Raw genomic sequence first — 25,097 nt, 5'->3', positions numbered from 1 at the left:
AAAACCTCCCTCATGGCCACTTCAGATTGGTGTGAGGGTATGACAGAACAATTATCATCAGTGCCCTCCTGCTCTTCAGTGTTTAAAACAGAGCAATCGCGCTTTCTCTGATATGCAGGCATTTTGGATAAAATATTTGCTATGGAGTTATCCATTACAGTCGTCAATTGTTGCATGGTAATAAGCATTGGCGCGCTAGATGTACTAGGGGCCTCCTGCGTGGGCAAAACTGGTGTAGACACAGTAGGAGATGATGTAGAATCATGTCTACTCCCCTCATCTGAGGAATCATCTTGGGCAATTTCATTATCTGTGGCAGTGCTGTCCTTACTTTGTTTGGACGCTATGGCTTAATTATCACACAATTTTGAGTGGGGAGACACATTGGCTTTCATACATATAGAACATAGCTTATCCGAAGGCACAGACATGTTAAACAGGCTTAAACTTGTCAATAAAGCACAAAAAACGTTTTAAAACAAAACCGTTACTGTCTCTTTAAATTTTAGACAGAGCACACTTTATTACTGAATATGTGAAAAAGTATGAAGGAATTGTTCAAAATTTACCAAAATTTCACCACAGTGTCTTAAAGCCTTAAAAGTATTGCATACCAATTTTCAGAGCTTTAACCCTTAAAATAACGGAACAGGAGCCGTTTACAAATTTAACCCCTATACAGTCCCAGCTACAGCCTTTGCTGTGACTTTACCAAGCCCAGAGGGGAATACGATACCAAATGACGCCTTCTAGAAACTTTTCCAACTACTTTCTGGTCCTCACACATGCATCTGCATGTCTTGCTCTCAAAAACAACTGCGCAGTAATGGCGCGAAAATGAGGCTCAGCCTACAACTGGGAAGGCCCTCCCTGACTGGAAAAGGTGTCTAACACAGTGCCTGCCGTTAAAAAAAGTTCCCCAAGTTTATAAGTGTGAATTATCAGCATAAACATGTATAAAATGTCCAAATAAAGCAATCGATTTAGCCCATAAAAGTGTCTACCAGTTTTATAGCCCATATTAAGCCTTTTATTCTGTTTGAAACTAAGAAAATGGCTTACCGGTCCCCATGAGGGGAAATGACAGCCTTCCAGCATTACACAGTCTTGTTAGAAATATGGCTAGTCATACCTTAAGCAGAAAAGTCTGCTAACTGTTTCCCCCAACTGAAGTTACTTCATCTCAACAGTCCTATGTGGAAACAGCAATCGATTTTAGTTACTGTCTGCTAAAATCATCTTCCTCTCACAAACAGAAATCTTCATCCTTTTCTGTTTCAGAGTAAATAGTACATACCAGCACTATTTTAAAATAACAAACTCTTGATAGTAGAATAAAAAAACTACAACTAAACACCACATACTCTTAACCATCTCCGTGGAGATGTTGCCTGTGCAACGGCAAAGAGAATGACTGGGGTGGGCGGAGCCTAGGAGGGACTATATGGCCAGCTTTGCTGGGACTCTTTGCCATTTCCTGTTGGGGAAGAGATATTCCCACAAGTAAGGATGACGCCGTGGACCGGACACACCAATGTTGGAGAAAGAAAATTAGAAAGTTGTTTAAAATTACATGTCCTATCTGAATCATGAAAGTTTTATTTGTACTTTACTAACCCTTTAAACCAGTTTCTCCTCCATGGATTCTTAATTTGGTTCTGGGAGTGTTACAATTTCCTCCTTTTGTACCAATGCATTCCCTAGACAGGTTGTTATCTTGGAAAGTTATTTTTCTATTGGCTATTTCCTCAGCCCAGTTATCGGGTTTGTCTGGTGATTTGACTTTTAATTTTTTTTTTCCATCATTTGTAGCGTATAGTGGCTGTGTTTTTGTTTTGTTTTTTTTTTGCCAAAGGTGGTTTTAGCAGAAAATATGAATCCGGAAATAGTTGTTCCTTCTTTATGTCCTAAACCACAGTCTTTTAAGGAAAGATTATTGCATAATTTGGATATGGTTAGGGCATTGAAGTCTTATTTGCAAGCTACGAATTTATGCCAATCTAGAAGCTTGTTTGTTGTATATTCAGGGAAACGCAGGACCAGAAGGCTACTACGGGGTCTTTGTATTTTTGGTTATGATCTCTTAATTCACAAGGTAAAAAACCACCAGCTAGAATTCTACAGATTCTGTTTCTACTTCCAGGGCTTTCAAGAATGAGGCTTCAGTGGAACAGATATGCAAAGCTGCAACCTGATCTTCTTTGCATACTTTTACAAATGTTATCATTTTGATGTTTTCGCTTCAGCTGAAGCTTCCATTTGAATTAAGGTCCTTCAGGCAGTGGTTCCTTAGAAAGAAAACATAATTTATTCTCACTTGATAAATTCATTGCTTTCTTGGTTGCGAGAGTCCACAAACCCATGCGGTTTGTTTTTTTCTTGGTGTTGGCGGCAGTTTTAGTTTTGTACCTCGTTACTTTCCCTTTTTTCATCCTATCCTTGGCTATACTCACTACTGGGAGGGAAGAGGAAGGTGTCTTTGCCTCCTCCTGGTGGCCAGGTAAGTAAGGTCTTGTAGACTCACAACCAAGAAATAAATTAATTTATCAGGTAAGAATAAATTACGTTTTATTGTATAGAGATGCTGGATGTATTGTTACACTGATAGACTTAAATGACGTTGCACACAACATTGCTTCTAGCCCCTACTTTAGAAGCAGTTTTCTATTAGCTTTTCATATGCTATCCTATAAACTACGGATAACAGCATTATATTTCTCTCTCATATCTCCAAATACATGAAAGTTCAAAATAAAGAAATGTACCATGAAGTGTAATTGTACTTTGTCTTTATATGGTGCCTTTAAAGGGACATTCCAGTCAAAATGTAAATGCACATAGATGAATTACGACTTTGAAAAGAAGCACATTTGCTATATACATGTATTGTATAAGTAAAAGTTATCATTGTTTTAGTGTTAAAATTTTTCACTGCACGTGCATGTGAAGCACAGTTAGATGTTGTCACTGCACCCACATTTTAAATAATGCAGCTGCTCAGATCATCATTGGGGCTTCTATCATGTCAGCAATTAACAAATTAAGACATTACTAGATGTTACAAGCCCCTTAGGCTCTCTGAGCAAGTGCTGTGTTTAAAATGCTGGTGCACGGTGCATACTTAAATACACTTTTGAAACAGCTATAACTTTTAATAGAAGCATGTTTGCTAACACATGTATATTACAAAAATGCTTATTTTCAATACTGAAATGCATCCATGTGGTTTCCAATTTTGGCTGGAATATCCCTTTAAGTTGTATCATACATATAAAATACCTGCAATTAAATATGTTAAATATTTTATCATGAAGAGTGTTATTTAATATGGGGGAATGCTTGTTTGTGTACAACCAATACTCTATCTGCTCACTGTCTCCTGCTCTGTACTGGAGGCCAGTTACAAACCTATGCAAAACAAAATTGTATCCATAAGAACATCTGTGGGTTTTTGCGTCTGTTTGTTTTCTTCATTATAATATATATAAAAATTTTGTAACACTTTTAAAATGTCATAACATGTATTTATGAAAATGTTGACGATCATCTACTAATTGTGTTTATTTCATAATTTAAAATCAGATTTTAGATTACTTTTTAAGGAAATGGCTGTTTACTAATCTGTGAACTGAGCATGTGCTGACAACCAAACTTAAAAGAAAAATGAATAAATAGATGGTGCCATAGAAGTTAAAGGGACATGAAACCCAAATATGTTCTTTCATGATTCAGATAGAAAATACAATTTTAAACAGCTTACCAATTTACTTCTGTTATCTCATTTACTTCTTTCTCTTGGTATCCTTTGCTGTAAAAGCATCAAAGCACTACTGGGAGCTAGTCAACTCATTGGGTGAACCAATATCATGAGGCATATATGTGCAGCCACCAATTAGCAGCTCCTGAGCCTACTGAGGTATCATTTTTTAACAAAGGATACAAAGAGAACAAAACAAATTAGGTAATAGAAGTAAATTGGAAAGTGTTTAAAATCATATGCTTTATCTGAACCATGAAGGAAAAAAATGGGTTTCATATCCCTTTAATTGAAAACATAAACTTTTTTACTTGAAACTGTAACAAGGAGATTATATCACACATCTATTGCAAACTATGCATACATGTCCTCAGAGTGACAGACCATTCCTGCCAGTAGTATGCTCTGGGAAATAGGAATCAAAGGTATGCATTTTGTGCAGCCTTTGGCAGAACTCCCAACTGTCTCTATTTGAGCGGAACAGTCCCTGTTTCTAAACTCTCCCTCTTAGACAGCCATATGTCCCTCTTTACAGAATTTTCCTTAGCTCCTACCACAGAACACTGGGAAAAAACTGTTCTGACACATCCATAGACCACCCAGAAACACCCTCATTCCTGCCCACTAACTACCCATGATCCCTCCTCTCCCAACACAGCTCCACCTAGAAAATGGTGACAGGCTCCTATCAACCTCCTGTGTCCCATATAGCCAGCCACAAATGTTGTGAGGTATGCTTGGGTTGTGGTTTGAGCATTCTGGAGAGTGGTCTGTTAAGGGTTTGGAGCAGTTGGGCTTGATTGTCACACAGATCAGTGATCACCATACCAGGTACTCTTTTCAAAGGGGAGAAATACAGAGAGCTGGGTGAGATTGCTGTACAGAGTTTGTTTTCAGACCATCCTGTAAGATGTAGGACAGTTGGGACTATTTGCCCCCGTTCTTCCACCCATTTCTATTAAAACAGCACACAACAGTAGCCTTTTATCTCTTGCCATTATAAGGAAGCAGTTTTTTTTTTGTTTGTTTTTTATTTTACTTCCCTTAAAGTGATGGTAAATCCTAGCGTTTCTAAAATGCTAGGATTTATCATTGGAATAAGTAAAGATGACTTTCATTCATGAAGTATAACATACTAATATTTGTTCCAAGCGATAGCCTTCACTGAGCTGCTAAGGCAGCCCACCGGCAGAACGCTATCTGGCAGAGAGGTGTCGTTTCCACCTCTTGGCCAATAGCTGTGCGGGAAATCCGGCTTGGCACCGCATATTGACTTTAATGGCCCTTAAATCATTGGTACATTTTGTGATTAATAGTGTAAATATTGTACTGTAAAATAATGTAATCTATATATTATCTTAATAATGTAATCTGTATATTATCTTACTAGTGTAACATTTTATTATTTTGTTGTTGTAGAAAACAAATCACAAAATCACAGCCAAGGACAGCACAAATCCGCTAATCTGGAGCAAAATGGTGTAAAAGATTACGGTCAACCACGGCAGTTTTCAAGAAATGATACCAGAGCTCCACGGAATGAGAAACCACCTCGATTTCAGAAGGATAATTATTCATCTAGGCAATTTGATGGCAGTGGACCACCAAGAGGTAGAGGTCCAGAGAAGCTAAATGCTCCAGTTCCTGAACTTTGGATGGAAGAGAGGAATAAATGTGAAAGGGTATATGGAAGAAATGACAAGTTGAAGGATTTTCCAAACCCTTCTTCTAGTCATCAGAATGACAATTCATTTAAAAAAAGAGATAATACTATGCAAGTCAGGGCCATAAAGACAGGAAATACCCCTGAAGTTAAAGAGGATACCAGCTATCAGAATAATAATACAGAGACTGCTCATCAAAAAAGAGGGAAAAGAGAAGACCAAAGACACAACCCTGAGTTTTTTGCTGACAGGAGATTACGAACAAATAGCAGTGACATGTTCACTAGTTTACCAAATGATAAAAGTTTTAATGTAATTAACGAACCACTCAGTTTTCAGAATTCATTAATTAAAGATGGTGCTAATGATGTACTAAATGGAGAGGTTGATCATAAAGGAAGAAGAACTGGGCCTATCAAACCAATAGGACCACATTTAAATTCCACACATGATGACAGAAGTAAGATATTTTCTTACAACAGTAATTCTAAAAAAAGATCTGGTCCCATAAAACCAGACAGAACACCTGAAAATGTTTATTGTGGATTCAGCTGGAGGCCTGGAGATGAATGCTTAGCTCTCTACTGGGAGGACAATAAGGTGAGAAACACCCTCAATTTTGCATTTACTGAACTAATATGTTGTGAAATACAACACATTGTAATCAATTAATTCTGGTTTTCTTTTATGCATGCATTACACTTTTCACATTTAAAAAGGTTACCACCTGCCTTAAAGGGACACTGTGCTCCAAAATTATCATCCATGTGAAAGAACAACATTTAAACATGGCATTTTTGCCTGAAGTATATGAAGTAAAAGTTGTTTAAATGTAAATCTTAAGTAATATACCTGTGATAGTTGTTTATTTCCTACAAATATTTTCTTGATTATAGGTACTTCTGACTAATTCAATTTAAATTGAAGTAGCTTTCACTTTTTTAAAGAATAAAACATATTCAACATGATTGGCTACTGCTAATGATTACAGAGCTTTTTGAGTACGGTATCCTTTTAAGTGCTTCTCTCAATCTATGCTATGGGGGTTATAATTAAAGGGACATGAAAATCAAAATGTTTCTTTCATGATTCACACAAAGCATACAATTTTAAAATAATTTCCATATTACTTCTGTTATCTGGTTTGCTTAATCATCTGGGAATCTTTTGTTAAGAAGTAATGTACTGCTGGGAGCTATCTGAAAACATCTGGTGAGCCAATAACAAGAGTCAAATGTGTATAGCCACCAATCAGCCGCAGCATTGCTGTGCCTGAGCATATGCACATATGCTTTCAACAAAGGATACAAAGGAAACAAAGCAAATTTGATCATGCAAGTACATTGGAAAGTTGTTTTAAATTGCATGCTCTGTCTGAATCATTGTTTATTTTTATTTTTTTATTGTCCCTTTAATACAAAAGGCATTTCAATAAATATGTAAGTAGCCAAAATCAATTTTGGGGCCATAGTTGTGGTAGATTAAATGATAAAATGTCTGAATATACCTCAGCTGCTATTGCTCTGTAATCAGTCACATATGTCTAATTACCTAGTATATCACTAAAAACAAAAAACAAGTAATATAGTATTCAAACTAGCAATCCTTACAAATAATGATTACCATGTTGCTATAATAATATGAAAGTATTAATGTGGTTATCATAGCATGTTTTGCAACTTTAGTAAACACTTAAAGGGTTACTAAAACCAAAATATTTAAAGGGACAGTCAAGTTAAAAAAAAATCATGATTTAAATAGGGCATGTACTTTTAAACAACTTTCCAATTTACTTTTATCACCAATTTTGATTTGTTCTTTTGGTATTCTTAGTTGAAAGCTAAACCTAGGAGGTTCATATGCTAATTTCTTAGACCTTGAAGGCCGCCTCTAATCTTAAAGCATTTTTAAAAAATGTCACCACTAGAGGGCATTAGTTCATGTGTCTCATATAGATAACACTGAGGTCATGCACGTGAAGCTCCTAGGAGTAAGCACTAATTGGTTAAAATGCAAGTCTGTCAAAAGAACTGAAATAAGGGGGCAGTTTGTAGATACAGAGGTAAAATGTATATTATTATAACTGTGTTGGTTATGCAAAACTGGCGAATGGATAATAAAGGGATTATCTATCTTTTTAAACAATAACAATTCTGGTGTTGACTGTCCCTTTAATAATTCAGATAAAGCATGCAATTTTAAACAACTTTCTAATTTACTCCTATTATCAATTTTTCTTCGTTCTCTTGGTATCTTTACTTAAAAGCAGGAATGTAAAGCTTAGGAGCCAGACCATTTTTTATTCAGAACCTGGGTTATGCTTGCTTATTGGTTGGCTGAATGTAGTCACCAATAAGCATGCGCTATCCAGGGTGCTGAACCTAAAATGGGCTGGCTCCTAAGCTTTACATTCCTGCTTTTTAAATAAAGTTAGCAAGAGAACAAAGAAAATTGGGAAATAGTAGTAAATTAGAAAGTTGCTTAACATTGCGTGCTCTATCTGAATCATGAAAGAAAAAAAATGGGTTTAGTATCCCTTTAAAACCAAATGTAGCTGTTATGGTTGGTGTTGCCATTCTGTTATTAGGATAAGGTAACCGGATATATAAACTAATTTTATATAAAGATGGAGGACAAATCACACAGGCACTTCTTGTTTCTATGTCTTTTTTACTACACTGCTTCCTGTGCCAGGATGAAGGAGGAGGTAACAACATAAAATAAACTTTATTTACACTTCTGTTAACATTCAATGTATATAGGCTACAACATTGTGTAAGAGCACTTTCAGTTTATATCTCAACACGCCCACTTGCTCTCAAGTGTTTTATTTTGCATGTTTCCCCCTTTTAAACATATTCATGACTTACATTCCAAACATATAACTCAAAAACTTTTCTAACTTGAATTTTGTTGCAGGCTTAGTCATAACATCTGCTACTATGTCGTCAGTTGGACAATACTCAAGAACTATATTACCATCACTGATCGAATGAAGTGGTAGTTGATATCAATGTGTTTACATCTTTGACAGCAAACAGGATTCCTTGAAAGAGCAATTGAACCCTGATTGTCTCTAAAGATTTGTATTGGTTCATAACGACACCCTTTATCGATTACTTTGAATAACTGCATAAAGTACAGACTTTACAAGTTGCAGCCAATGCCATGTATTCAGCTTCACATGTAGACAAAGCTACTGTGGGCTGTTTCTTTGATTTCTCTTGTTAAGTGTGTTCAGTCCACGGGTCATCCATTACTTATGGGATATATTCTCCTTCCCAACAGGAAGTTGCAAGAGGATCACCCAAGCAGAGCTGCTATATAGCTCCACCCCTCACATGTCATACCCAGTCATTCTCTTGCAAGTCTCAACAAAGGAGGTTGTGAGAGGAGATAGGAGTAACATTCTTCAATCAAAAGTTTATTATTTTAAAATAGCACCGGAGTGTGCTGTTTGTTCTCTCAGGCAGTATTTAGAAGAAGAATCTGCCTGCGTTTTTTCTATGATCTTAGCAGACGTAACTAAGATCCACTGGCTGTTCTCGCACATTCTGAGGAGTGGGGTATCTTCGAGAAGGGAATAGCATGCAGGGTCCCCCGCAAATGAGGTATGTGCAGTAAAATATTTTCTAGGAATGGAATTGACTATGAAAACACTGCTGTTACCCATATGACGTAAGTACAGCCTTTAATGCAGTAGTAGCGACTGGTATCAGGCTGATAAATGTATGCGCAGTTGAGTTATTTTCTAGGGACTAGAATTTAACTTTAAATACTGTTAGTACTGAAATAAATGTATGAGCCTTAACTGCAGTAGAAGCGACTGGTAGCAGGCTTAGTGATAACTTTGCATAACACTGGAAAGTTGTTTTTTAAAAACGTTTACTGGCATTATTCGTTTTGTGAGGTACTTTGGTGATAAATCTTTTTGGGCATGATTTTTTTCCACATGGCTAACGTATATTTCTGCATAGACACCGTTATATCAGGTCTCCCACTGTTGTGATATGAGTGGGAGGGACCTTTTTTTAGCTCCTTGTTGCGCAGTTAAAATTCTAGCACAGTCTTCCTGGTTCTTCCTCTTTGATCCAGGACGTCTCCAGAGAGCTCAGGGGTCTTCAAAATTCATTTTTGAGGGAGGTAATCAGTTACAGCAGACCTGTGACAGTGTGTTTGACTGTGAGAAAAGCGTTAAATCTTAAATTGATTATCCGTTTTGGGTATTGAGGGGTTAATCATCCTTTTGCTAATGGGTGCAATCCTCTGCTAATTTCATACATTTACTGTTTAAAATTGGTTGCTATAACTGTATTAGTTCGTTGTTATTTCAACTGTGACAGTTTTTTTGTGTTTTTAAAAGCGCTGCAGCGTTTTTTATATTGCTTGTAAACTTATTGAAAGAAATTTCCAAGCTTGATAGCTTCATTGCTAGTCTGTTTAAACATGTCTGACACAGATGAATCTGCTTGCTCATTATGTTTAAAGGCCAATGTGGAGCCCAATAGAAATATGTGTACCAATTGTATTGATGTTACTTTAAATAAAAGTCTGTCTTTACCGGTAAAGAAATTATCACCAGACAACGAGGGGGAAGTTATGCCGCCTAACTCTCCTCACGTGTCAGTACCTTCGCCTCCCGCTCAGGAGGTGCGTGAGATTGTGGCGCCAAATACATCAAGGCACTTACAAATCACTTTACAAGATATGGCTAATGTTATGAAAGAAGTATTATCTAATTTGCCTGAGTTAAGAGGCAAGCGCGATAGCTCTGGGTTAAGGACAGAGCGCGCTGATGATATGAGGGCCATGTCTGACACTGCATCACAATTTGCAGAACATGAGGACGGAGAGCTTCATTCTGTGGGTGACGGATCTGATCCAGGGAGACCGGATTCAGAAATTTCAAATTTTAAATTTAAGCTTGAGAACCTCCGTGTATTACTAGGGGAGGTATTAGCGGCTCTGAATGATTGCGACACGGTTGCAATCCCAGAGAAATTATGTAGGCTGGATAAATACTATGCGGTACCGGTGTGTACTGACGTTTTTCCTATACCTAAAAGGCTTACAGAGATTATTAACAAGGAGTGGGATAAACCCGGTGTGCCTTTTTCTTCTGTTAAGTGTGATCAGTCCACGGGTCATCATTACTTCTGGGATATTACTCCTCCCCAACAGGAAGTGCAAGAGGATTCACCCAGCAGAGCTGCATATAGCTCCTCCCCTCTACGTCACTCCCAGTCATTCTCTTGCACCCAACGACTAGATAGGATGTGTGAGAGGACTATGGTGATTATACTTAGTTTTATATCTTCAATCAAAAGTTTGTTATTTTAAAATAGCACCGGAGTGTGTTATTACCTCTCTGGCAGAGTTTGAAGAAGAATCTACCAGAGTTTTGCTATGATTTTAGCCGGAGTAGTTAAGATCATATTGCTGTTCTCGGCCATCTGAGGAGTGAGGTAAACTTCAGATCAGGGGACAGCGGGCAGATGAATCTGCATAGAGGTATGTAGCAGTTTTTATTTTCTGACAATGGAATTGATGAGAAAATCCTGCCATACCGATATAATGTCATGTATGTATACTTTACACTTCAGTATTCTGGGGAATGGTACTTCACTAGAATTACACTGTAAGAAATACATAAAGCTGTTTAATAACTAGAGATTATGTTTAACGTTTTTGCTGGAATGTAAAATCGTTTTCATTTGCTGAGGTACTGTGTGAATAAATGTTTGGGCACTATTTTTCCACTTGGCAGTTGCTTAATCTGTTTTTCTGACAGTTTCTGTTCTCCCTCACTGCTGTGTGTGAGGGGGAGGGAACACCCGTCAGTGGCTCAATGCATGGAGGTAATCGGCTTAATGGTAGCGGCAATGGACATAGTACCCTTTGCACGCTTACACCTCAGACCACTGCAACTGTGCATGCTAAGTCAGTGGAATGGGGATTACTCAGACTTATCCCCTTCTCTGAATCTGGATCAAGAGACCAGAAATTCTCTTCTATGGTGGCTTTCTCGGCCACATCTGTCCAGGGGGATGCCTTTCAGCAGACCAGACTGGACAATTGTAACAACAGACGCCAGCCTTCTAGGTTGGGGTGCCGTCTGGAATTCTCTGAAGGCTCAGGGACAATGGAGTCAGGAGGAGAGTCTCCTGCCAATAAACATTCTGGAATTGAGAGCAGTTCTCAATGCCCTCCTGGCTTGGCCCCAGTTGACAACTCGGGGGTTCATCAGGTTTCAGTCGGACAACATCACGACTGTAGCTTACATCAACCATCAGGGAGGGACAAGAAGCTCCCTAGCTATGATGGAAGTATCAAAGATAATTTGCTGGGCAGAGTCTCACTCTTGCCACCTGTCAGCAATCCACATCCCGGGAGTGGAGAACTGGGAGGCGGATTTCTTAAGTCGTCAGACTTTTCATCCGGGGGAGTGGGAACTTCATCCGGAGGTCTTTGCCCAAATACTTCGACGTTGGGGCAAACCAGAGATAGATCTCATGGCGTCTCGACAGAACGCCAAGCTTCCTCGTTACGGGTCCAGATCCAGGGATCCAGGAGCAGTCCTGATAGATGCTCTGACAGCACCTTGGGACTTCAGGATGGCTTACGTGTTTCCACCCTTCCCGTTGCTTCCTCGATTGATTGCCAGAATCAAACAAGAGAGAGCATCAGTGATTCTAATAGCACCTGCGTGGCCACGCAGGACTTGGTATGCAGACCTGGTGGACATGTCATCCTGTCCACCTTGGTCTCTACCTCTGAAACAGGACCTTCTGATACAGGGTCCCTTCAAACATCAAAATCTAACTTCTCTGAAGCTGACTGCTTGGAAATTGAACGCTTGATTTTATCAAGACGTGGATTTTCTGAGTCAGTTATTGATACCTTAATACAGGCTAGGAAACCTGTTACCAGAAAGATTTACCATAAGATATGGCGTAAATACCTATATTGGTGTGAATCCAAAGGTTACTCTTGGAGTAAGGTTAGGATTCCTAGGATATTGTCTTTTCTACAAGAAGGTTTAGAAAAGGGTTTATCTGCTAGTTCATTAAAGGGACAGATCTCAGCTCTGTCCATTCTGTTACACAAACGTCTGTCAGAAGTTCCTGACGTCCAGGCTTTTTGTCAGGCTTTGGCCAGAATTAAGCCTGTGTTTAAAACTGTTGCTCCACCATGGAGTTTAAACCTTGTTCTTAATGTTTTACAGGGCGTTCCGTTTGAACCCCTTCATTCCATTGATATAAAGTTGTTATCTTGGAAAGTTCTATTTTTAATGGCTATTTCCTCGGCTCGAAGAGTCTCTGAATTATCAGCCTTACATTGTGATTCTCCTTATTTGATTTTTCATTCGGATAAGGTAGTCCTGCGTACTAAACCTGGGTTCTTACCTAAGGTAGTTACTAACAGGAATATCAATCAAGAGATTGTTGTCCCTTCTTTATGCCCAAATCCTTCTTCAAAGAAGGAACGTCTACTGCACAACCTGGATGTAGTCCGTGCTCTAAAATTTTACTTACAGGCAACTAAGGAATTCGACAAACGTCTTCTCTGTTTGTCATTTACTCTGGGCAGAGGAGAGGTCAAAAAGCTTCCGCTACCTCTCTTTCTTTTTGGCTTTGTAGCATAATTCGTTTAGCTTATGAGACTGCTGGACAGCAGCCTCCTGAAAGAATTACAGCTCATTCTACTAGAGCTGTGGCTTCCACTTGGGCCTTCAAGAATGAGGCCTCTGTTGAACAGATTTGCAAGGCTGCAACTTGGTCTTCGCTTCATACTTTTTCCAAATTTGACACTTTTGCTTCATCGGAGGCTATTTTTGGGAGAAAGGTTCTTCAGGCAGTGGTTCCTTCTGTATAAAGAGCCTGCCTATCCCTTCCGTCATCCGTGTACTTTTGCTTTGGTATTGGTATCCCAGAAGTAATGATGACCCGTGGACTGATCACACTTAACAGAAGAAAACATAATTTATGCTTACCTGATAAATTCCTTTCTTCTGTAGTGTGATCAGTCCACGGCCCGCCCTGTTTTTAAGGCAGGTAAATATTTTTTAATTTATACTCCAGTCACCACTTCACCCTTGGCTTTTCCTTTCTCGTTGGTCCTTGGTCGAATGACTGGGAGTGACGTAGAGGGGAGGAGCTATATGCAGCTCTGCTGTGTGAATCCTCTTGCACTTCCTGTTGGGGAGGAGTAATATCCCAGAAGTAATGATGACCCGTGGACTGATCACACTACAGAAGAAAGGAATTTATCAGGTAAGCATAAATTATGTTTTCCCCTCCTCCGATATTTAGAAAAATGTTCCCATAGACGCCACCACACGAGACTTATGACAGACGGTCCCTAAGGTGGAGGGAGCAGTTTCTACTTTAGCCAAGCGTACCACTATTCCGGTGGAGGATAGTTGTGCTTTCTCAGATCCAATGGATAAAAAATTAGAAGGTTACCTTAAGAAAATGTTTGTTCAACAAGGTTTTATATTACAGCCCCTTGCATGCATTGCGCCCGTCACTGCTGCAGCGGCTTTCTGGTTTGAGTCTCTGGAAGAGGCTATTCGCACTGCACCATTGGATGAGACTTTGAACAAGCTTAAAGCCCTTAAGCTAGCTAATGCATTTGTTTCGGATGCCGTTGTGCATTTAACCAAACTAACAGCTAAGAACTCCGGATTCGCCATTCAGGCGCGCAGAGCGCTATGGCTTAAATCCTGGTCAGCAGATGTAACTTCTAAATCTAAATTGCTTAATATTCCTTTCAAAGGGCAAACCTTATTCGGGCCCAGCTTGAAGGAGATTATTGCTGACATTACTGGAGGTAAGGGTCACACCCTTCCTCAGGACAGGGCCAAATCAAAGGCCAAACAGTCTAGTTTTCGTGCCTTTCGTAATTTCAAGGCAGGAGCAGCATCAACTTCCTCCGCTCCAAAACAGGAAGGAACTGCTCCTCGTTACAGACAGGGTTGGAAAAGCAACCAGTCCTGGAACAAGGGCAAGCAGGCCAGAAAGCCTACTTCTGCCCCTAAGACAGCATGAAGAGAGGGCCCCCTATCCGGAAACGGATCTAGTGGGGTGCAGACTTTCTCTCTTCGCCCAGGCTTGGGCAAGAGATGTCCAGGATCCCTAAGCGTTAGAGATTATATCTCAGGGATACCTTCTGGACTTCAAAGCTTCTCCTCCACAAGGGAGATTTCATCTTTCAAGGTTATCAGCAAACCAAATAAGGAAAGAGGCTTTTCTTCACTGTGTACAAGACCTCCTAGTAATGGGGGTGATCCACCCAGTTCCGCGGACGGAACAAGGGCAAGGATTTTACTCAAATCTGTTTGTGTTTCCCAAGAAAGAGGGAACCTTCAGACCAATCTTGGACCTAAAGATCTTAAACGAATTCCTAAGAGTTCCATTATTCGAAATGGAGACTATTCAAACCATCCTACCCATGATCCAAGAGGGTCAGTATATGACCACAGTGGACTTAAAGGATGCCTACCTTCACATACCGATTCACAAAGATCATTATCGGTACCTAAGGTTTGCCTTTCTAGACAGGCATTACCAGTTTGTAGCTCTTCCCTTCGGGTTAGCTACGGCTCCGAGAATTTTTACAAAGGTTCTGGGCTCGCTTCTGGCGGTACTAAGACCGCGAGGCATAGCGGTGGCTCCGTACCTAGACGACATTCTGATACAAGCGTCAAGTTTTCAAAATGCAAAGTCTCATACAGAGATAGTTCTAGCATTTCTGAGGTGGCATGGGTGGAAAGTGAACATGGAAAAGAGTTCTCTGTTACCACTCACAAGGGTTCCCTTTCTAGGGACTCTTATAGATTCTGTAGAGATGAAGATTTACCTGACGGAGTCCAGGTTATCAAAAATCCTAAATGCTTGCCGTGTCCTTCATTCCATTCCAAGCCCATCAGTAGCTCAGTGCATGGAAGTAATCGGCTTAATGGTCGCGGCAATGGACATAGTGCCATTTGCGCGCCTGCATCTCAGACCGCTGCAATTATGCATGCTGAGTCAGTGGAATGGGGATTACTCAGATATGTCCCCTTTACTAAATCTGGACCAGGAGACCAGAGATTCTCTTCTCTGGTGATTGTCTCGGATTCATCTGTCCAAGGGAATGACTTTTCGCAGACCAGATTGGACGATTGTAACAACAGATGCCAGCCTTCTAGGCTGGGGCGCAGTCTGGAATTCCCTGAAGGCTCAGGGATCATGGAATCAGGAGGAGAAACTCCTTCCAATAAACATTCTGGAATTAAGAGCGATATTCAATGCTCTTCTAGCTTGGCCTCAGTTAGCAACACTGAGGTTCATCAGATTTCAGTCGGACAACATCACGACTGTGGCTTACATCAATCATCAAGGGGGAACCAGGAGTTCCCTATCGATGTTAGAAGTCTCAAAGATAATTCGCTGGGCAGAGTCTCACTCTTGCCATCTGTCAGCGATCTACATCCCAGGCGTGGAGAACTGGGAGGCGGACTTTCTAAGCCGCCAGACCTTTCACCCGGGGGAGTGGGAACTTCACCCGGAGGTATTTGCTCAACTGATTCTTCGTTGGGGCGAACTGGAACTGGATCTCATGGCTTCTCGCCAGAACGCCAAGCTTCCTTGTTACGGATCCAGGTCCAGGGACCCGGGAGCGGTGCTGGTAGATGCACTAGCAGCCCCTTGGATTTTCAACATGGCTTATGTGTTCCCACCGTTTCCGTTGCTGCCTCGTCTGATTGCCAGGATCAAACAGGAGAGAGCATCGGTGATTCTGATAGCGCCTGCGTGGCTACGCAGGACCTGGTATGCAGACCTAGTGGACATGTCGTCCTGTCCAACATGGTCTCTGCCTCTGAGGCAGGACCTTCTACTTCAGGGTCCTTTCAACCATCCAAGCCTAATTTCTCTGAGGCTGACTGCATGGAGATTAAACGCTTGATTCTATCAAAGCGTGGTTTCTCGGAGTCGGTTATTGATACATTGATACAGGCTCGGAAACCGGTTACCAGAAAAATTTACCATAAGATATGGCGTAAATATTTACATTGGTGTGAATCCAAGAGTTACTCATGGAGTAAGGTTAGGATTCCTAGGATATTGTCTTTTCTACAAGAGGGTTTAGAAAAGGGTTTATCCGCTAGTTCGTTAAAGGGACAGATTTCTGCTCTGTCTATTCTTTTACACAAACGTCTGGCAGAGAATCCAGACGTTCAGGCTTTTTGTCAGGCTTTGGCTAGGATTAAGCCTGTGTTTAAAACTGTTGCTCCTCCGTGGAGCTTAAACTTGGTTCTTAAAGTTCTTCAGGGTGTTCCGTTTGAACCCCTTCATTCCATTGATATTAAGCTTTTATCTTGGAAAGTTCTGTTTTTGATGGCTATTTCCTCGGCTCGAAGAGTCTCTGAGTTATCTGCCTTACATTGCGATTCTCCTTATCTGATTTTTCATTCAGACAAGGTAGTTTTGCGTACTAAACCTGGATTTTTACCTAAGGTTGTTTCTAATAGGAATATCAATCAGGAGATTGTTGTTCCATCATTATGCCCTAACCCTTCTTCAAAGAAGGAACGTCTTTTGCATAATCTGGACGTAGTCCGTGCCCTGAAGTTCTACTTACAGGCAACTAAGGATTTTCGGCAAACTTCTTCTCTGTCGTTTATTCTGGACAGAGGAGAGGTCAAAAGGCTTCGGCCACCTCTCTCTCTTTTTGGCTTTGTAGCATAATACGTTTAGCCTATGAGACTGCTGGACAGCAGCCCCCTGAAAGAATTACAGCTCATTCCACTAGAGCTGTGGCTTCCACCTGGGCCTTTAAGAATGAGGCCTCTGTTGAACAGATTTGCAAGGCTGCAACTTGGTCTTCACTTCATACCTTTTCAAAATTTTACAAATTTGACACTTTTGCTTCTTCGGAGGCTGTTTTTGGGAGAAAGGTTCTACAGGCAGTGGTTCCTTCTGTTTAAAATTCCTGCCTTGTCCCTCCCATCATTCGTGTACTTTAGCTTTGGTATTGGTATCACATAAGTAATGGATGACCTGTGGACTGAACACACTTAACAAGAGAAAACATAATTTATGCTTACCTGATAAATTTATTTCTCTTTTAGTGTGTTCAGTCCACGGCCCGCCCTGTCTTTTTTTGAGGCAGTTCTAAATTTTAATTAAAACTCCAGTCACCACTGCACCCTATAGTTTCTCCTTTCTCGTCTTGTTTTGGTCGAATGACTGGATATGCCATGTGAGGGGTGGAGCTATATAGCAGCTCTGCTTGGGTGATCCTCTTGCAACTTCCTGTTGGGAAGGAGAATATATCCCATAAGTAATGGATGACCCGTGGACTGAACACACTACAAGAGAAATAAATTTATCAGGTAAGCATAAATTATGTTTTCCATGTAATCAGTGGACCATTCTTGGTTAGGCTAAAGCAGTATTATTATTATCAGTTATTTGTAGAGCGCCAACAGATTCCGCAGTATCCAGTCATACTCCTATCATTCACATCAGAGGCCCAATCGGCATCACTATACGCCTCGAGATTCAAGTTTTGACTACATTTTTTGTATAACAACTTATAGTCAATAGTACGCTTTAAGCACCTCATCACATGCTTAACTGTGGTTAAATGTTGTTCTTTCATGTAATTGGCAAGAGTCCATGAGCTAATGACGTATGGGATATACAATCCTACTAGGAGGGGCAGTTTCTCAAACCTAAAAATGCCTATAAATACACCCCTCACCACACCCACAATTCAGTTTTACTTTAACTTTGCCTCCTATGGAGGTGGTGAAGTAAGGTTGTGCTTAGATTCTACGTTGATATGTGCTTCTCAGCATTTGGAAGCCTGATTCCTCTGAGTACAGTGAATGTCAGAGGGTTGTGAAGGGAGTATCACCTATTGAATGCAATGGTTTTCCTTGCGGGCTTGGCTTTAAATTCTGGGTCCAAATTTTATTTAACCCTTTAGCTACTGTTATTTGCTATGTAAGTCTTTTTACTGTTCTCTTCAGCGCATTACCTTATGTAACCAGTTTTATATTGTGCCTTATATGTCCTTTGGGGTTAACTATTTGTGTGCTTTATACTGCCTATTTGCTTTTGGAGTATATGGGATATGAGCCTACTTAGATTTAGCTTTCCACTAAGAATACCTAGAGAATCAAGGAAGTTTACTATCCCTTCAAGTCTTGATCTGCTGATATTGTTTCTTAGACTGTTTCTCTCCCTTTTCAGGGTAAATCTCTATTTGGGCCTTGACTGGATGCTATTATTGCCACAGTCAGTGGTTAAGGGTAAGCTTACATCTGCGGAGTGTTTTCCTACCTTTCAGCAATCTAAAGTTCAAGAAGATTCCCCTTCTGCCCAGAGTTCTGGCTATTCCAAATCCTTCTGGAAGATCAACTGTTTTGGTCCAAACAAACACCCCAAGAAGTTTATCCCAGTTCAAAAGATTGCATGAAGGTACAGCTCCCATACCAGATCAGTCTCTGGTGGGGTGCAGATTGAGTCTCTTTCAATAGACTTGGGAGAGATCTATTCAGGATACTTGGTTATTCCAATTAATTTCCCAGGGGTATCAAATAAGTTTTCGTTCAAGGCCCCCTCTGGGAACATTCTTTCCGTCTCAAGTACCTTGAGATCCTTTAAATGACAAGGGTTTCTTGGCTTGTGTGATTGATCTGGAGTTAATGAGAGCGATTCCTCCAGTTCCAAGTTCAGAAGTAAACCAGAGGTTGTATGTAGTGCAGGAGGGCAGAGTTTATGTCTACAATAGACTTAAAAATGTTTATTTGCATATCCCTATACATAGGGATTATGTCAAGTTCCTGAGATTTGCTTTTCAAGATGAGCATTATCAGTTTGTGGCCCTCCCTTTTTGGTCTTGCTACAGCTCCTAGAGTGTTTACAAAAGTACAGGGAGCTCTATTGTCTGTACTTCGAGGTTAAGGATTTTCTTTAGTTCCTTGCTTGGACGAGATTCTGGTTCAGGCTCTTTCCTATATGGCTGTGACTAACTCAGATCGTTCATCAGTTGCTGTAGAGTCACAGTTGGAAAATAAATCTTCCAAAAAGCTGACTGAAGCGGCAACAGGATTGTGCCTTCTGCAGCTGGATCCTCTCACTTTTTTTGTTCAGTGCATGGAAGTTGTGGACCTCCTGGTGGCTGCCTCAGATGCAGTTCCATTTGCCAGATTAAAGCTTTGGGCTTCCAATTGCAGATGCATCTATGGAATGGGGTTGGGGACCATGAGGGTCTGTCTCAGAGGATTTTGTTAGATGACAAGACAGTTTCTGACTTGGTGGTGGACTAACCAGTCCTAGGAATAGGGAGCCTCCTTTCTTCGACCATTGTGGATTGTAGTCTCCACAGATTCCAGCCTGTTAGGTTTGGGTGCAATATGGCAGAGAAAGCTGAGAGTTTGGTCTCCTCGGGAGGGGATGTTACAAATAAATATTTTCTTTGCAGTCTTGAATGCTCTCCAGAGTTGGCCTGAACTCAGACACAAATCTTTTCTGAGATTCTAGTCAGTCGACACAGCCGTGGTTTTTGTCAATCATCAAATAGGCAGAGCTCCATCATTGCAAGATTTCTGCCATCTACATTCCAGGTCTTAACAATAGGAAGGCAGATTTTCTCAGTCACAAGTCTCTTCACCCAGGGGAATGGTCTCTGAATCAGGACGCTTTCGACCAAATTAGGAGACGTTGGGGTCTGCCAGAGATAGATCTCATGTGTTCTCATTTGACTTATAAACTGCCTCAGTATTGTGCCAGGTCTAAGGACCCTCAGGCGAGTATGATAATGCCCTAGTGGTCCTTTGGTCATTTAACCTAATTTACATTTTTCCTCGGTTTGTGATGCTATCCACAGTGATAGCCAGCATCAAGCAGGAACAAGCCTTAGCAATTTCGATCGCTCCGTCGTGGCCTCACAAGATTTCGTTTGTGGATCCATGGAAGCCTCCCCTAAGACAGGATCTTCTCTCTCAAGGCCCTTTTTTATCAAGACTTCAGAACTCTTAATTTGACAGCATGTCGATTGAATGCTTAATTCTGTATCGGGCTGTTCAGGCTCTGAACAGAATAAAACCAGTTATTCGTCCAGTTTCTCCTCATTGGAATCTTAATCTGGTTTTGAGGACTCTTCAAACTCCTCCTTTTGAGCCGATGCATGGCTTAGACTTTCAGCTTTTCTCCTGTAAGGTTCTTTTTCTTCTAGCTATTTCTTTGGCTTGAATCTTTCAGCATTGTCATTCAAACCTTCTTTTTTTACTTTTCATCAAGTTAGTGCTGTTCTTTGCACTAGTTATACTTTTCTTCCTAAGATTGTATCTACAAATACTATCAATCAGGAAATTGTGGTTCCTTCTTTGGTCCAGCTTTTATGAATTGTAAGGAGCAACTTCTCTACAACTTAGATGTTGTAAAAGCTCTTAAATATTATGTGGAAGCCACAAGAGATTTCAAACCTTCTCTTTTTGTTTATTTTTCTGACAAAGTTCAGAAAGCTACAGCTGTTACTTTAGCAGTGTGATTTAAAGCCTTTATTAACATGGCTTATTTAGTTGCTGGGGAAAATCCCCCTAAGCACATTACTACAGTTGCTACTTCTTCGGCCTTTTGTAATTAGGTGTCTATTGGTCATATTTGTAAGGCAGCTACTTGGTTCTCTTTACACAATTTTTCTAAGTTTTATCACTTTGATGTGTATGCTTCTTCTGAGGCTGTTTTTGGCAGGAAAGTTTTGCGGGCCGTAGTACTTAAATAGTAATGTCCTGCCTTCACTGTTTATCCCCCCAATTCACGATGATCACATGGATTAATACAGTGAACAGACTTTACCTTGCTATTAATATTTATAGCAGTTGATCAATCAGTTCCCTTTTTTCTCCCTAAATTCAAAACTGAATATCACGCCTCCAAAGACATTTTTTTTCACATATCATTTTTATTAGGGAAAGTAGAATGAACATATTGAACATGCTTCAAAGATACATATCATGCATATCAGTTAACATTGTTAGATTGCTTTGTTACAGAATAAAATAAATTTCCGGAATAGCAATGTTACAGCAATCATTAGGTTAAGGCAGTCATAGTCCATAGTTCAATACATATAGGCATTAGGATGGTCTGTGTGCATATCTCCTATTCCCAAACCTTTTTCCTTTTTTCCTTCCTTTAACTTAAACTATAGAACTACCTAACAAAAATAACACCAACTAACTAAGAACATTTAAACCCATGTTAAGGTTAACTATTATAATCCTGTCAGAGCAGGACTATCTTCAGTACCGAGGCCCGGCAGGGAGCGGGGAGAAAAAAGAAAAAAAAAGGGGGGTGGGGGAGGAAATGGGGAGCAAGAGGGTCATGGGAACGACGTAGGATGGAAAAGGTCTCATGTAAATGGTAAGTTAAAAAGGGTGGTGTTATATCCTCAGTGTTCTCTAGTTGAATAAGTGACCCCAATCCCCTCTAAGAGTGTCCTCCATAAAGGTCACCGAATCCCTAAATGGCCTGAGGATTAACCTCTGAATTTCCAACTCGAAAGTGAGTATAAGTCTGCGCCATTTGCTTAACAAAAGGCCCAGTCTATTCTGAACATCCATTCTTACGTCCATCTGTTCGATGAAGACTTGGGATTGTAACAGGTTTTTAAAACCTTTGAAGGAAGGCCCTACAGTCGCTATCCAATTGTGTAGTATGTGTTTCCTAGCCACTAGGATAATTAAACTCAGTAATGAATCGTGTTGTTTGTGTCTCTCATCCCACCGTAGGAATATTATATTTTCAGGTTGTATGACAATATGTATCTGCAATTTTTGTCTCACCCAGAATTGTATTCTACCCCAATATTGCTTAATTGGGGGGCATTCCCATATGTAATGTAGAAGGCTGGGGTTATCTAAAGTGCATTTGGCACATCTATTCAGGCAGGTAGGTACCCATTTTGCCAATGCTCTCGGGGTAAGGTAAGCCCTATGTAAAAAACGTATTTGGGATTCCCTGTATATAGCTGAGAGAGTCGCTTTCCTAGTTTTTTCCAAGCTATTCTTCACTTCTATCCATGAGACCTCCTTCAGGCCCTCTCTAACCCAACCTGCCTGTATGGACGACTGAAGAGTCGCAGCGCGGTGTTGCAGAAGTGTTTGATAGATTTCAGAAAGGGAGAATTTGCCCATAGCGTATAGTGTCTGAGTGAAGCGAAAGGGGGAACCCTCCCAAAAGTCTGTATTGTCTCTGACCAATGCCCCCATGTAATGGCGTATCTGGAGATAAGCGTAGAAATGTGCTCTTGGTATAATATAGTCCCTTTGCAGGGCACCAAATGTTTTAACCGCTTTAGTTAGTGGGTCTATTAGATGCTTAAGTGATTTCAGCCCCTTTTCCTCCCAAATTCTAAAGGGTAGGGTCTCAGAACCTGCCGGGAAGTCTGGGTTTTTCCTAATAGGTAGGTAGGGTGAAGCATGATTGGTTTTGCCCAAATATCTATGTGCTAGTTGCCAGGCCCTCAAGGGGTCCTTGAACAGCACGCTAAGGCCCAGGGGCCTCAAGGACCCTAAATCTGGCATATGCGGAAGGTAAGCCAGAGACACATCTCCGAGCACTGCTTGTTCTAAGTCCGGGCGACAAAAGTGATGAGTGCCAACCTGCCAATCTACCACCAGTCGAATTAATGCGGCCCAATTATATAGCCTGAAGTCCGGGAGTGCCAGGCCCCTGTTAAGGAAGGACATGTTAAGTTTATCTCTCGAAATCTGAGACTTTTTCCCTTGCCAGATAAAGGCTCTCACTGCAGAGTTCAAGAGTTTGATATCCGAGTTGCTCAGAAGCAAGGGAAGCATGAGCAGTGGGTATAGAACTCGGGGGAGGACCACCATTTTAAGCAAAGCAACCCTTCCCGACAGAGACAGTGGGAGGGACCTCCAGCTATTCATTTGAGCTTGTAGTTTCACGCAGATAGGGGTCAAGTTGTTAGCATAAAGTCTATTGGGGTTAGCTGAGATTTTGATGCCCAGATATGTAATATCATGATTAGCCACCGTGAAGGGGTACCTGTCTTCAGAGCCCCCCACCAAAGGATCTCCGATTTTTGTACATTTACTTTGTAGCCCGAGAATAGGCCAAGGTCAGCAGGCAGGTGTGTCTGGGGATCTTGTATAAAGAGGAGCATGTCATCCGCATACAGCGCAAGGTGCTGTGGTACTCCTGCCACGTCAACACCCGGAAAAACCTGCAGTAGCTTAATAGCTAGAGGTTCCAATGCTATATTAAAAAGCAGGGGTGACAAAGGGCACCCCTGTCTAGTACCTCTGCGGAGTTGTAAGTCGGGTGAAAAAACGTTGTTCACTAGCACATTTGCAGTGGGAGATTGATAAAGATTTTTAATAAGGGTGAGAAAGGGGCCTGTGAAGTTGGCCCGGGTCATGGTGTGGAAAAGATGACCCCACTCCACTCGATCGAAGGCCTTTTCTGCGTCGAGTGACAGCAGAAAGGCTTCCGGTCTGTCCCCTCTTCAACCCCGAGATCCATCCCAGAAGTGTTGGATTATTTGCAAAACCCTGCGGATGTTAAACGTCGACGAACGTGCATGCATGAAGCCCGTTTGGTCCTCATGGATAATACTGGGTAGAATAAATTTTAGCCTCTCGGCAAACAATTTGGTGAGGATCTTGTAGTCAGAGCTTAACAGGGAGATCGGCCTATAAGATTCCGGAAGCAAGCAATCTTTGCCTGCTTTTTGGATTGACGTGATGGAGGCTGATAAGAATTCTGGGGTAGGCGTTTTCTCCTCTCTAAAGTAACCAGTAAACAGGTCTACAAGGGAGGAGGCCACCTGGGATTTAAGCAGGCGGTAGAATTCAATCTGTAATCCATCGGGGCCAGGAGCCCTCCAAACACATTTTGTCTTTCCTCATTTTTGACCTGACTTAAACCAAGGAATTGGGAGACTGGTATGATTTTTGTATTTGTTTAGCTGTTCCTTGTTTTCACGTCTATATTGAATGAATTCAAAAACTAATATGTTCACAGTTTTATATTCTCACATGCATTGTTAATATTGAATGTCTTCAAAACTGTACATTCAACCTTTTCAAATATAGAACATGTATCTAATTTATATATAGTAATTATGTTGAACTTGATGGACTTCGGTCTTTTTTTAACCTTATCTACTATGTTACTATGTTTGGGAAAAATAAATATTTTTAAAATTAATTTTATTGCAATGATTTTATTTATTAATTTTGTTTAAAAAAAAACCCACAGAACTTCCTTCCCATATGAAAAAAAACAAACCCATCAGATAGCAATTTGTTATTTTTAAGGGGTTGTTTCTTCATATATGTGAAGGGCGTTGTGTATTTTTTTTTTACATTTATATTTGGACATTTATTTTTTTTTATTATTATTTTTTTTTTTGGATGCTGAAATTCCATGGGAATTTGGTCCAGTTTTTAAAAAAAAAAATTAAAAAAATCTTTCTTTTATAAGGTGTATATTGGGTGGAATTCCATAGTGTATAAAGGGACATACAATATTTAAAGTACAATTGCTATTTGTCCTTCTTTAAAGGGATAGTAAACACCAGAATTTTTGTTGTTTAAAAATGTAGATAATCCCTGTATTACCCATTCCCCAGTTTTGCATAACCAACACAGT

The 25,097-nt window shown here is 40.5% G+C and overlaps 1 protein-coding gene across 1 annotated transcript in view; it reads left to right on the top strand.

Moving 5' to 3' along the window:
• The window catches only part of TDRD3 (tudor domain containing 3), a gene marked incomplete in the record, with an annotated part of 1,228,671 nt that overhangs the window by 993,073 nt on the left and 210,501 nt on the right, over positions 1 to 25,097 (top strand). Inside the window, 1 exon segment of the mRNA XM_053707943.1 lies at positions 5,177 to 6,021. Within this exon segment, the coding sequence (XP_053563918.1) occupies positions 5,177 to 6,021 (845 nt within the window).

The sequence above is a fragment of the Bombina bombina genome, chromosome 3 (genome assembly GCF_027579735.1).
Source record: "Bombina bombina isolate aBomBom1 chromosome 3, aBomBom1.pri, whole genome shotgun sequence".
In the NCBI taxonomy this organism is placed as follows: domain Eukaryota; kingdom Metazoa; phylum Chordata; class Amphibia; order Anura; family Bombinatoridae; genus Bombina; species Bombina bombina.
Note: the sequence above shows the minus strand (reverse complement) of the source record. Positions and strands in the feature narration are given on the sequence as shown.